The following is a 13,360-nucleotide window of genomic DNA, read 5'->3' on the forward strand; positions in this document are numbered from 1 at the left end:
CGCGGCCCCTCCTCATGCGTGCAGCAGGCGAGGCGCACAGGGCCGTCGTCATGAGCGTGTCGGTGGGTGTGCGAGTGGAGCAGTTGGGCGGGGAAACACACGGCACCCCTCACCAGGAAGAGTGCAGAAGAAACAATTAAAAGAGGGAAGAGTAGAAAAGAAAAGCGTCAATAGTGATTGCCCAAAAAGCAAAAAATAGAAGATGGTGATTAAAAATAAGAATTAAAAATTTAAGCAAATTAAACCATTAAAAATGAAAAAAAAAAACGTTCATATTGGTTGCCCCAAGGCAACAAGCAAAAAAGGGGGAGAAAAAAAACGGAAACACAAAAAAAAAGAATTGCGGAGAGTAATTCATTACCGGATGTGCGTCGGTGTGGGGAAGGGCGCAATTGTCCCACACCAAGGCCGCACACTCCTCACGCAGCCGCAAGGCCCCACAGTCCCAGCAGAAGAAGCAGCGGCAGCAGTCCGCTCTCACGCATAGTACCAGCAACGCTGTTATCCCACTGCGACGAATTTAAAAGGCTGCTGCTGAGTGTCGCCGCCTCTGCTTCCTTGACCTGTGGATGGAGCCCATCTTGTCCCTTGCCTTCAGCGTTATGTGCTGCTGCATTTGTTGCGTCGGGGTTGCCCACAGAGAATTGGGTTGGTTGATCTGCCTGCATCATATCTCCACCTTCCGTCCCCACCGTTTTTGCATCATCAGATGAGGAAGCACCAACATCAGTAATGGCGGCGCTTGAAGATGTGGCAGATGCCGGCTGGTCTGCAGTTCCCTCCTCTGCTGAGGATGTCGCGGCATTGGGCTCCGCTGGTTTCGGCTCTTCTGATTCCGACTCCGCTGATTTCGGCTCTTCTGATTCCGACACCGCTGGTTTCGGCTCTTCTGATTCCGACACCGCTGGTGTGGATGGAGCGCCACCGCTCGCACCACTGCTCGCACCACTGCTCGCGCTCAAAGTTGCTTGGTCCGTCTGCTGTGGTCCGGCAGCAACAGGCGATGGCACAGTTGGCTGCGTATTTGTGGCAACCGTATCGCTGGCAGATTCAACGGACGAAGAGGTAGCTGCCGCCGCCGGCACCGGCTTCCTTTCCGGAGGTGGAATGGTGACTTTACTCGCGTTGAGGGCACCAATCTCAGTTTCATTCAACGGGCGGTTGTACAGAAAGACGTTCGCCACCGTCGCATGGATTTTTCTGCTGCTCAACTGCTCATCGTACGCGCCAAAGTAAAAGTGTGAGATCTCGTCCAGCTCTTCATTGAACGAATTTCTCAGCCTCAAATTCCAAAGGAGAGTCCCGTCAACGTACACGGAGCCCACACCGTCATGCATTTTGAGCACCACGTGATACGTCTTGTCCAGCTCCCATTTGGTTAAATACCTTAGGTACGACCCGTGCACCACGCTCCACTCCATATTATTATCGTACGACAGTCCCAGGAGTGTTGTCTTCCCCATTTTCTCCAGGCCCATCAGGGGAGTGATGCCCTTCGGCACCTCGTGGATCGACACCGTTGCCGCAAGAGTGAACCCATAGTTTGCAAAGTGGAGCGGTATGTTCGGCCACTGCTTGTCCACAGGCCACTCGGCCCCCGCGCCCTGCCCTTCGAACGTCAACCCACTGGGAACCTTTTTCTTCGCACCCCTCACAACGGCATTCACCCCAAGGTACTCGTCCTCCCACTTGTCCCCACGGAGCCTATCGGCCAAATGGCCCACAAGCCCAGCCGTGGGGATAGAAACAGAACAGTCCCATCTTGACAGTGCGGCGTTCGCGGCAATTGAGCTGCATTGTCTCAAGGCAATGTCATTTGCGGCCCAAGTATCCAGCGCATGCCTTATCCAGTAAAGCTCGGACGTCAGATCCAGGAAGAAGGTTCCAGAGTCGCTTCCAACACCGGCCTCGTACAAACAATACAGTTTATTATCCGCGTACAACAGGGAGCTGGAGGTCGCGCCATACCCAGTGGGTAGCAGGCCAACGTGGTAAATGCGGTTCGTGTCCGTTAGCCACAGGTGAATCTCGCTCTTTCGGTTGTCCCCGGAATATTCCAGCTGGGTGAGGAGGATCACCTTCTTTCCGCCAATGGTTGCAGTGATGAATCCACTCTGAATGTGGAGCCCAAGACCTGCCAATGAGTTGCTCCACACGCGCGAGAGCGTCCCCAGAGCCTCCTTCCACGTGTTCCCCTTGTCAGTCGACTCGTACACCCTTCTGCGGCCGTACTCACATGAGGTGATCATGATGATTTTACCAGCCTCCCATTCAAGGATACTGGGGTTGGTGCAGCCCGCATGTGTCGCGCTTTTCGCAAAGGTCCAGCGCTGTTGAGTGAAATTCCAGTAAATGATTGTGGACGCGGTTTTCCCTCCAAATTCCAGAAACTGCACGGGAAACACGAGCGTGTTATCCGTCATTTTCGTGATGGGAGTACTGGCATCGTTGAGGAAGCCAATCATGTCACCGGGTTGATAGGGATAAGGAAGGCGAAAGCTCATAGAGACGGAATTCATCGACAAACCTCCGCTTTGTCCAGGCCCCGTCTCCATAAAATGTATAACAGACTCCACACCACTTCCTCCCCACCAATTGGCATAATGAGGTCTGACTCCCTTCCGTAAGTCGTAGCCCTCCACAAATGCAAAAAGCGATCCGAAGGGTCCAAAAGACGACGGAAGCGACATCCGGTGAGGGTGTACAGAAAAAGCGTCAAGATCTTCGGGTCTCGGGTACGAACTCCAATTCACCCCACGATTCAAGCTGAGCTGCGCCGTCAACTGCATGGACGCACTTCCGCTCCCCACAGTTCTATTGAACTGAGCTCCAGCAATGGCCAGCAGCATCCCGTCCACATTCACAAGATGGGGATTGCGGAAAATGTGGCCAGGGACCGGTGGGTTTGCGGCCTGATGCCCCCTTGGCAACAGCCCCGAACCTTGTCCTCCATAGGGATTTCCCACTCCCGTTCCAAAGCTTTGGGCCTGCACAGACCCCGCGGCGCCGCACATCATCACGACGAGGAGGAGTAGCGGCACCGCGGAATCAAACACACGCCGGGACATGTTGGGCCTCTGCGGCTCACTCTCTCCTCCTTCCCTCCTCCTTCCGCTGGATCCGGTCACGCGGCGACGGTTGTGTGTGCGGGGTGCCTTGACAGCAGCAACACGTGAGAGCATGTAAATATGTGTGTGGGCGGTGTGTGTGTGCTGTTTTTGGTCCTTTCAAAGCCTTCGAATTTCACAGTAGCGATTCACGCTTGTAGTAACTTCCTTCCTAGCTTGTATCTTTGTGTATGTGTGTGTGTGTGTGTGTGTGTGTGTGCGAGGAATTAAATTAAAAAACAAGCGCCCAAACAGGACGTGGGAGAAGAGTGGTTGGCGTCACGCATCCACAGTACAACACATCAGTGTCTTCGTAACCACTGCAGTCATTATTCTCACCTTCCAAGACGACTCAAGCACTGTGAGACCGCACACAGAAGCAGAAACGCTTAATTTCACGCACGGGGCAAGACGCTCTCCGGAAAACGGCACCAACCAACAGAAAGTAGGAGCGAACGGAATCCCAAGTGCTGCAAAAAAAGAAAACAACAACAACTTCATTCTCCACGGCCGTGTACAGAAGGCGACAATGCGAGATATAAACATGAAGATGCACACGCGTCTCTGATATTCGTAAATATGACCACCTGAGGTTCCAAGTGCTTCTGGCGGAGTCTTGCCCACTTTTTGTGCTGCCGTACGACAACGAAGCCTCACCATCCCGCAAAGGAAAGTCAGGCTGTGCAATAGCAACAGCCGCAGGCGTGGCAGAGACAACAGCCGCGGCTACTGAAAAGTGAGTGGATGGATCCGCCGTTGCATTCACTGTTCCAGACACCGACAGGAGACAAAGAAGAACTCGCACCATCAGTCCGTGCCTTCTGCTTCCGTTGCCCACGCAAAGCAAGTGGAACACAAGAGTCATGCGAACAAAAACAACAACTACACATACAACACCAGCGAACTTGTCAGAAAATCGCTCCTTTTTTACTTTTTCTATATGTTGCCTGGATGCTCTTCCTGTCAGACTTTTAGCGTCCGTCAGGTTCCCCATCTGTTGTGTCATTTGGCAAGCCCGTTTCTCATACTTCGTGTTCGTAGCGACAAATCAGACAGTCATGTGATCAACAGTCACTCCGTTCCTGTTGATGTCACTCGCTTATGCTCATGGCAACAGACACTTCTCCTGGGCTCATCATGCCTCTCTCAATTCAGGAGGTCATTGGCAACACGGGAAAGCATGCGCCTCGCCACCCCCCCCATCCCCCTCAAGCACAAATGCCGGTGGCCGCGCCGAGAAATCCGTGTTGACCCGGTCGTTTTGCTCTCTCCGTTACTTGCAATGTGCTTATTCATGATTAACGGACTGTCCACGCCGGGTTTGCGCCAGCAGGGTAGGGTCAGAAGGAGTCTCATGCACCGAGTCCCCCAGCCATGATGCCTGTCAACCATCACCAAAATTTTTAAAAAAAGTGAAAAAACTATGGTTTTTTGGGCCTCTCCAACGCCCTTGGGACCCCCAGTCATGTTGATTGCTGCAGGAATATACGAAAAGGAATCCCCAGCAAAGAAAACTCCGCGACTACAGGTGCCGTCCCTCCTCATATTTCACAAATAACGGGTGCAAACAACATTGATCCAACCCACGCCCTGCACGTGCATTGTGCACTTCAGCACAGCAGTCAATGTTCCCAAGCAAAAGCCCCAATCTAGAAATGAATTCCGCACGACACACCAGAAAGAAAGCCGCCATCCGTGAAAGCTTCCGGCGTGGCCAATTCCATCTCTTCCCATCGCCAATGGAGGGAATAAATTGCTGTTGGCCACGGCAAAGCGGAGTAACAGTGCGGCAACAAGGAACAGCAACAGCGACAGGGAACCCCCACCGGGGCAGTGGAGAATGAAGCAGAAACGCCATCCTCTTTGTCCCCTTGTCCCACATCGCAGCACCGCATTTCCTTCACCAGACTCACAGGGCATCGATACCATCATTAGTATGCCATTCATAATCTGGGTGTGTGTGGCTAAAATCATCGTCCTGCATCAGCGTCAGGTGAAGACCGCAATAGCGAAATTCCTCCTCATGTGGGTGCCACGGGGCATCGATAGGGTGTTCGTTTGCCCCCGGCGCTTTTGATGTCCATGGTATCAAAAAAGAAAAAAAAAGAAAAGGCGCGGCACACAACTTGAAAACAAAAGAAAAATCAAAGCCAGAAAAGATAGCCTCGGGGGTATTGGGCAGTCTACTCAAGTGAGGCCCACATCTCAGTTGACTCCCATAACACGCCACGCCACCTTCTGCCCGTCTTCCCCCTTGACGTACCAACTGCCGTCATCGTCATGTCGTCTTTCGGATTCATCACGCGAAAAATGTCAGTTACGTTGCCTGTACTTTTTATTCGCGCACCCTGCATGGCGGGAGGTGTCCTTGTCTGCCGAATCTGCCAGCATGAGCCCATTATTCCACGGTGAAATTTCTGCTGTATTTGCTTGTCAAAGGGAGAATGGTGAGATGATTACGCTTAGACAGGTACACAAATTGAAATCATTCAGTCTCTCCCCTAGGCCGGTTTCTTCTTCGACGACAGCCGTGGTGCCGCTGCGGCAAACAAAGCACTCTTGTTGACTGGGTTGGGCACAGTGAGTTCCAGAGCCAAGGCACGCGTCACATCACTCCAAGAACGTCGTCCCGCAGTCGGCAGAACCGACGCAGCATTTTCTCCCACCTGAAGCGTGTATAAGGAAAGAAGATCAGTCGAGCGAATTTCACCAAAGTTTGCCGCACCTGTCGCTGGTGCTGGTGACAAATCAAGCGATGGCGGCGTCGCCCTGGTGCCCTCAAACATTTTGTTTGTCAAATCGTCGCAGTACGCTCGCCACACAGGCGTCCCCTCCTCCACTACAGTCTGCAGCACTGTGTGCACCAACTCAGCGATAATGTTCTCCATCACGTGTGTGCCGAGCACATTCAACACGAGCTGCTCTGCCGCCGCCCGTGTGGCCACGCTGTGTGATCGATCCTGCCGTGAGTACATCTGCAATTCGCCAAGGCAGCTGAAAATAATAACAGTTTTTTCCTCTTGGCGGAGACGCAGCGTCTCCTCCGCGGCATCGTCACATTCCCGTGCGATGTCACTCTCCCCATTTTTTCGATTCTCACTCGGCCCCTCCACGGCATCACCCGTCGCAGAGTCGTTTAAAAGCGTCCGCCGCATATCAAGTTCGTCAAAAAGGCGGGCAAGACGTCGTTTCGATAGAATGTACTGTACGACGCTGCTTAGCTCCACCGCCTCCAGGCGTGGCATAAGACGCGCGACACGATCCACGGTCTCTTGCTTAGCGTAGCTTTCGCCCACCATCATGAGGTTGACAAAGGCATCCTTCGTGACAACAACCGACCTAACCCCGTCGCCGTCCACAGAAATCTTTGGGATGGAGTGGCGCAATATCCCCTGCTCATGCAGATGACGTATCGTAGATGCCAGCCGGCCACGGCGACGATCTTCCTTTTTGTGTGTCACCTCGTCAATATACCCAAAGTCCAGGCGGATGTGTTTCCACAGCTGCTGCATCATCGCATCGTGCCGCTCAGGAGCAACGTAGGTTCTGCAAATAGCGTTGCGGGCAATATGCGAAGCACCGGCAACGTGCTTCCCCCACGAGTCATACTCCACGTCGCACAGAAGACAAGTGGCTCCTCGCATCGCTGTCGTAAGCACCACAGCGAAGTGAACGCTCACTCCATGCGCGGAGACGCGTCGCATGGCAACTGATTGTGCAGCACGCTCCACCCTCTGTGAGCGACGTAAACAATTTTTCTTAGAAAATTTTTAAAAGAAAAACCTCAAGCAAAGGCAAAAGATGTCGTCCTCTTCCCCTTCTTCGCGCCTCCTTTGCCTCCCTCTCTCTCTGGGTCTCGTTGCCTCCTATTTTGGGATCCTTCGCAGAACGAGGAGCGAAAAATGAGAAAAGATAAAGAAAGGGCAAACATAAAAACAAAAACAAAAAGGACTTTTCTGCAAAAAAACAAAAGGCCGCAGTTCCGTCGGGCGCGAACGACCCACGCCAAACCGCGGTCGTACACAAGACGTCTTTTTGTGTCGGCGAACCAAACAAAAATAAATAATAAAAAAAGTAGCAGCCCGACGAGACCACCAATGACAGAACGATGCGACAGAAAAACTAAATAGCGAGAACGCAGCCCGTCATTTCGCCTGCCAGGCATCCACCTCGGTTATGCACAGCCCAAAAATAAAACGGACAGAGTCGCACCTGCACAGACAAAAAAACAGAGACATTTTGTCGCAATTTTTCTCCTACTCCGTCTCTTGTGTGCGCTCTGCCTTCTCTCCCTCCGTCCCCTTCCCCCCTTATTGTCCTCATTACGCCTTGAGAGAAGTCTTGAAGTGGTTCTTAATTCTGCGGTTCACCTCCTTCAGGTAGCGGCAGCGGCCTGTGCCAGTGCGACGGCGTTTGATGGCCTTGACGGACCAATTGTAACGGCGACGGCTCGCGCGTGGGTAGGCGCAGGCCGCACAGCGCTCCCACTGAACGTGGTATGCGTTGCGGCCGCAGCGGCGGCAGAGGATGTGAGTGCGCCCATGGCGCTGGCCCATCGACGTGGTACCCTTCGTCATCTTCGAGTCTGGCCTATTAGAAAGAAAGAAGTAGGACGGCAAGAATACAAAAAAAAACCCTCTAAGAATGCAAGAACATACACATACACACACCACGCTGTGCTTTTTATACACAACGCAAAGAAATCCATTCCGTCTTTTTTTCTTCTCTTTGCACCCTTGTTTATTCCTTCGTTTTGAAAAGAAAGGAAGGCTGCAACGCCCTCCTAACCCACACAAACCCAGCGATTTGCGGGCCTAGGCGGCACTACCACTCCATCATCCGCGTCCTTATCCTCATTTCCCTCTTCTTCTTGCGCCTCCTGACTAATAGCCTTCTCTCTTTCCTCCTCCTCCGCGCAGGATTTGGTGTCTTCTTGAGGTGTGACGGGAATGTGCCATGTGAGGGGCTTCAACTCTTGTATGCACTGCGCATACGACTCGGGCATCACCCAATGCAGAAGCGTGCGGCCATCCTCCCGAGAGCACTTGAACGCGATGCGATGCCGATCCCGCCAGCGAGCGAAGAAACGAGGGCTAAGCAGCTTGAAGTGATGATCTCGCATGAGATCGTTGGTTAGCACCCAGACTGTCTTTTCAACCAGACTGCCGGCGGCGGTGGTGTCCGTCGGTGTGGTAAGTTCCAAAGCTGCGTACAGCCAGCAGAGATCATCGTTGAGGCCGCTCGGGGTGCAGTACAGAATCCCCTCGCGTCGCCACTTGGCGACGATCACTTTTTTTTCTTCTGTCATGTTCTTCGGCTCACAGTGTCTTTCGTGCAGGAGGATCAACGGCCGCATACCACGACGTTGTGCCTCCTGCACCGCAAGATCGATAAGGTGGAAGTTCACGGTAACATCCACAGGACCATGTTTCGTCCACTTCACATCTTTCGGCTTGATCCCCTCCGCCCTCTTGCCGCGCGCCAGCAACAGTGCCCGCTTCGCTTCCTCGTACCAGCTGCTCAGGCCGTAGTAACCCAAGTTAGCCCCGTCAATCAGCACGTCGATACGTTGCCCGTGGGTTGAGATAAACCGTCGCCATGCCTCAAAGGCCACCTTCACACGTGTGGGGTTGCCTCGTGGTGCCATCATCACAACGTTCATCACATCACTGAGAAGCCTTTCCTTCTGTGCTGCGGTGAAGCGATGGCCTCTGAGCACACACCCGCAAAAGGAGCAAGTGCCGGGCTCTCGGGTGGCGTCGTCGTGTGGGAATTGCACCTCTGCCATGCGAATTCCCGCCGCTTGCGTCCACGGACAAATCACATCCGTCACCATCGCCTCCGGCACGGTCAGCACATGCTCCTGCATCTCCCGCAGCATGAAATGCAGTGTAGACACCGGCTCACCAACTGCCACGCAGAGCCGACCCAGTTCAACGTATTCCGCTGCACGCAATTCAATACCCTGCCTCAATGCCTCTTCGTAAACGGCAAACGCCATGCGACGATCCCCACGCCCACACCAGAAGGCCAAAAACACTGAAACGCTGCGAAGACGCAGAAGCTTTTTAGAAACCATGAATGAAAACATTTGCGTCGCAGCAGGGACGTCGCCCACGGCACACTGAAGACGAAGTATAACGGCAAGAACGCTTTCATCTGTCCATGATTCCACCATCTGTGATGCCTGCACTTTTCGCACCAGTTCAATGCCGATACTCTCCTTGTGTCTTTTCTCACAGAGGAACAGGGCACTCGCAAATGCCTTCATCGAAAAGACTGAGTTCTCCAGACCAACACAAACTTCTTGTGCCACCTCATCAACATGACCCTTGCCGACAAGCTGCCCCACTCTGCGCTGCAATTCCTCGGCTGGTGAGGAACTCTTCCGCCGCACAAGTTGGGAGGATGTCGGGTGGCCAAAAGTGAGGCTGGAGAGAGCAACAAGGTTCGAGCCGCGCTTCATCCAATCATGAGCCCTCACAACCTCCTCCTTCCCCCTTTCTTCCCAAGGCAGAGGGGAGAAGAAAAAAAAACGGCAAAAAAACACACTAAAAAGCAACGGATGTGAGCATACGTTTATGATAAGAGAAGGCGCGAAGGGAATAAACCAACACACACGTACATATGTATATATATATATATATATGGCCTTTCAAACGCGTGTAGCTTTGGCCTGCGCCGCTCTTCATATTGGAAACACAAACACGCAAAAAAGGAAACGTATTCTCTCTTGTTGTTGTTGTTGTTTTGTTTTATTATTATTATTATTATTATTATTATTATTGGAAAAAAGGCGATCCAAATGAAGTTGGGAAAGAGAACCAAAAATATTAACGGAATAAAAGGAAGAAATGAGGTATACATGCAAATAGATGCATATTCACATATGCATACACAACCTAGGCCTCAGGGAGGAGAGTAAAAAAAAAAAAAGACAAAGAGAGAGAGAAAGAGAGAAGTAGCCAAGAAGAGTCTCATCTCGACAGGCTTCGAAGTTTTCCTGAGAGAAACACCACGACAAGCTGCATCGCCCAAAGCACCAGAAACAGGAACAAAACCCACATGACAAAGCAAAACAGGGCCATATTCCCATTACGCACAATAAGAAACCTACAATCACCATCAAGGGTGTAATATTGATAAATGAACAGTGAAATCTGCAGCGGAGTCAACGGCAACAAAGCCCACATCAAACGGAAGACGCTTTCGCGACTTAGCAGAAGCAGAAAGAATAAAACTAACATAATTACGATGGAGGCTCCCGCCATCGCCATCGTCGTGATGGACGTTGTCTTGCAATCCGCCACACTTATCGACCCCAGTACCAAAAAAGAAACGTTCAACTCAAACAGGAAAAGGCACAAAACATGTATCATACGCACAAACGCCGAATACTTCTCTATAATTCGTTCCCTCTGATATCCAAAACAGGCAAAACCAAAGCAATTGATAGAGTCATACATTGCAAGGGCTCGAAGCATACGCAATATGGACACCAAAAATGTAAGAATGGCCGACGCCGTCAGGAGCCTAAAGAAGTGCTGCTTCGGAGTCGGGAGAAGTTTCTTATTGTCGACAACCACAATCGATTGATAAATAAATTGTGGCATCGCTACGCAAAGGGCAAAACAAAGACTAGATAAAACCTGAGCAGCAACAATATCGTGTAGAATGACAACATACTTTCCACACCGATTGGCCTTTCGGTACCGCACATACGTGAAGATACTAACCAAGTTGTACAGCGGTACCACCGGCACCACGAGAAGGTGCGGAGAGGGAAAGGCACAAATCATCTTGCCATACACAGCGTTCCTTGCCTTTCCACGCATCAAAAATATCATGCCAATAAGGTGCGCTGCGTATCCGATACCATACACAAGGGCTGTGTAGTATCCAAATACACCTTCAAACCTCTCATCATTAAGAGTGACCCATTCTATCAAGGCAAGAATAATGCCGGTGATGCAAAAAATCTCCAAAACCGTGCTTAAAATCATAGTGAAAAAATCAAAGTAACAGGTCGAGTGAACATAATTTAAACGAATAGAATTGAGTCGACCGGGTGGTAAAACATGTGGGTACTCGCACAAGAGTTTCAAAAACTCAAATCCACTATCCTTCATAACCGCATAACGCTCTGGGCTAAGACGTACAAAATTCAGTTTCAGCAGTGACGGAAGGTATTCATAGAAGCTCAGTGAAACTCTACCAGCTTCAGAGGAAATAACAGTGTCTACACAACGCTGAATCTCCGAATGCACAGTTTTGTCCTCAAGATCAAGACATCTGGAATCAATAATCATACGGACAAGGTATGGGTTAAGCCGTGCCTTCTTCAGTTCATCGCCTGTCACGGGATTTTCCTTGGACCTGCTTGACAGGGCAGCAGCGACAAGATGGCCAAAGCAGTCGCTCGGATTCTTGCAATAGGCCTGCAAAGTAGAAACAAGATCAATCTCGATACGTGGAGTTTCCAACTCCTCCTCTTCTTCCTCCTCGTCAGGTAGATCATCAAGAGTAAGATGGGTAATGTGGTTAAGGGCGTCAAAAGGCTCAGTCAAGCCGTTGGTGTGCACAACCTGCAGCAAAGACGCGTCCTGCGAGGGATTCCCATTCCCCACTGGCGGCTCTAACATCCTCTCCAGGAGATGACCAGCACTAACAGCAGCATTTAGAAGGCCCCTCACTGCCTTATTTTGTATGGTGCCCCAGAGCCTCGTCTGCTGCGCATCGCCTTCCTGTGCGTTACGTGATGTGTCTTGATGCTCTTCTTGAGGACCAAACGGATCGTTGGGTGCGACGCTCAAACCCACCGCCGACCGAGCAGTGACAAATGCTGAGCTCTCCGCTGTTAACATCCTAGAATCGTCGTCCGAATCGCGCGGCGAGCCTCCTAAAAGGCACACTGGCTTTACCGATATATCCGAGGAGCTGTGAATAGACAAATCATCGGACATGTTCTAACATAAAACAAGCAAATCCAAAAAAAAAAAAAAAAAAAGACGCCTACACTCAAACACTACACCTCTTCTTCTTTAAACCTTCTCTTTAGCCTTCCTCCGCAAGCGGCCCCACGCAGCTATCGGTGCCGTGAGTTAGGCGTCAATTCATAACAAAAAGCCGTTCCAAGAAGACACGACGCAGAAAAAAAAAAAAAGGCAGATAAGCATGAGATAAAGCACAAAGAAACAAAAAAGAAAGAGTGGAAGTGGAGGGATCAGGGCCAAAGAATCATCTGCAGTGCATCCACGGATCTTCTTACAATACGGAAGGAAGAATTACCCCATCCCACCACCATCACTACCACAGTTAGTAAGCACCTCGTCCCATTTTTCTTTTCGTTTAATTTTTCAACTCATTGCCCACTTTTTTTTCCCCCTTTCCCATTCGTGTTGTTTGGTTCGGTTGGATCTTTTTCTTTCCTCACTCCTTCTTTTCGCCTGAAAGCTATATATCACTGTTTCGTTTTAATCAGCACAACACAACTGGCAGTTTTTAAATTTTAAATCCTTTCCTTCCATTCTTCCCATTCCCTGTACGCGTGATGCATACATAGATGCGTATGTAGGTGTTTTTCAGCGTACACTACCTCTGCCTTCAGTGCTTTCATTTAGTTTTTGTTGTTGCTGTTTTTTCGAAGGCTTCTTCCGAAAGCCAAATGTGCCTACTTTGTCCAGTGGCGCGTCTTACTTACTTGGAGGCCCCGGACTTCGAGAACAGGGAAGACAGCGAGGCCTCTTGGTGCAGATTGTCGATCGCCCGCCCAAGCAACGGTGCTATTGTGAGGACCGTCAGCTTGCTGCACTTTTGGGAGTTGATGTTCTGCGCAATAGAGTCCGACACAACAAGTTCACTCAATGCCTCGCAGTTGTTGATGCGCTCGCACGCCGGATCCGTCAGGATGCCGTGGCTGGAGCAAGCCACCAGGCGTACCGCCCCCATCTCTTTCAGCAGGTTACACGCCTTACAGAGTGTGCCTGCCGTGTCCACCATGTCGTCTACGATGATGCAAATATACCCGTCGACATTACCAACGGTTTGCATGGAGTCAACCTTGCCAGCCTCTACACGTCGCTTAAGGATCGTCACGATGTGGCTGGCACCAATGCGATCAGCCAAGACATTAGCACGTTCCACGCCTCCCGCATCAGGTGACACCACAACGGTCCTCTCCTTGTCAAACCATGGTTGCCTCATTATGTAAGTCGCAAATTCAGGAAACATGAGGAGATTATCAACCGGCATAT

The 13,360-nt window shown here is 51.1% G+C and overlaps 7 protein-coding genes across 7 annotated transcripts, besides 6 other annotated features; all 7 read right to left on the reverse strand.

The window, feature by feature from the left end:
- Positions 1-4,596: a sequence feature (areas not merged during assembly with more than two copies in the genome that could not be assigned to a particular haplotype).
- Positions 420-3,182, reverse strand: Tc00.1047053507773.10 (trans-sialidase, putative; the record flags this gene model as incomplete). The annotated part of the gene is made up of 1 exon (XM_802448.1): positions 420-3,182. One exon carries the CDS (start codon positions 3,180-3,182, stop codon positions 420-422), a length of 2,763 nt encoding a protein of 920 aa, XP_807541.1.
- Positions 3,294-3,327: a microsatellite.
- Positions 4,597-13,360: a sequence feature (heterozygous, non-Esmeraldo-like haplotype).
- On the reverse strand, positions 4,656-5,081 carry Tc00.1047053507773.20 (uncharacterized protein; the record flags this gene model as incomplete). Its single annotated transcript, XM_802449.1, has 1 exon — positions 4,656-5,081. The coding sequence occupies one exon, from the start codon at positions 5,079-5,081 to the stop codon at positions 4,656-4,658; it is 426 nt and encodes a 141-aa protein (XP_807542.1).
- On the reverse strand, positions 5,609-6,811 carry Tc00.1047053507773.30 (RNA editing complex protein MP46, putative; the record flags this gene model as incomplete). The annotated part of the gene is made up of 1 exon (XM_802450.1): positions 5,609-6,811. The coding sequence occupies one exon, from the start codon at positions 6,809-6,811 to the stop codon at positions 5,609-5,611; it is 1,203 nt and encodes a 400-aa protein (XP_807543.1).
- On the reverse strand, positions 7,430-7,684 carry Tc00.1047053507773.34 (60S ribosomal protein L37, putative; the record flags this gene model as incomplete). The annotated part of the gene is made up of 1 exon (XM_802454.1): positions 7,430-7,684. One exon carries the CDS (start codon positions 7,682-7,684, stop codon positions 7,430-7,432), a length of 255 nt encoding a protein of 84 aa, XP_807547.1.
- Positions 7,891-9,573, reverse strand: Tc00.1047053507773.40 (hypothetical protein, conserved; the record flags this gene model as incomplete). Its single annotated transcript, XM_802451.1, has 1 exon — positions 7,891-9,573. One exon carries the CDS (start codon positions 9,571-9,573, stop codon positions 7,891-7,893), a length of 1,683 nt encoding a protein of 560 aa, XP_807544.1.
- Positions 9,730-9,756: a microsatellite.
- Positions 9,863-9,894: a microsatellite.
- Positions 10,019-10,067: a sequence feature (GA-rich).
- On the reverse strand, positions 10,085-12,070 carry Tc00.1047053507773.50 (hypothetical protein, conserved; the record flags this gene model as incomplete). The annotated part of the gene is made up of 1 exon (XM_802452.1): positions 10,085-12,070. One exon carries the CDS (start codon positions 12,068-12,070, stop codon positions 10,085-10,087), a length of 1,986 nt encoding a protein of 661 aa, XP_807545.1.
- Positions 12,804-13,360, reverse strand: Tc00.1047053507773.60 (phosphoribosylpyrophosphate synthetase, putative; the record flags this gene model as incomplete). The annotated part of the gene is made up of 1 exon (XM_802453.1): positions 12,804-13,360. Exon 1 carries the CDS (start codon positions 13,356-13,358, stop codon positions 12,804-12,806), a length of 555 nt encoding a protein of 184 aa, XP_807546.1. The 5' UTR covers positions 13,359-13,360.

The sequence above is a fragment of the Trypanosoma cruzi genome, genomic scaffold (genome assembly GCF_000209065.1).
Source record: "Trypanosoma cruzi strain CL Brener 1047053516421 genomic scaffold, whole genome shotgun sequence".
NCBI classification, from domain to species: Eukaryota; Euglenozoa; class Kinetoplastea; order Trypanosomatida; family Trypanosomatidae; genus Trypanosoma; species Trypanosoma cruzi.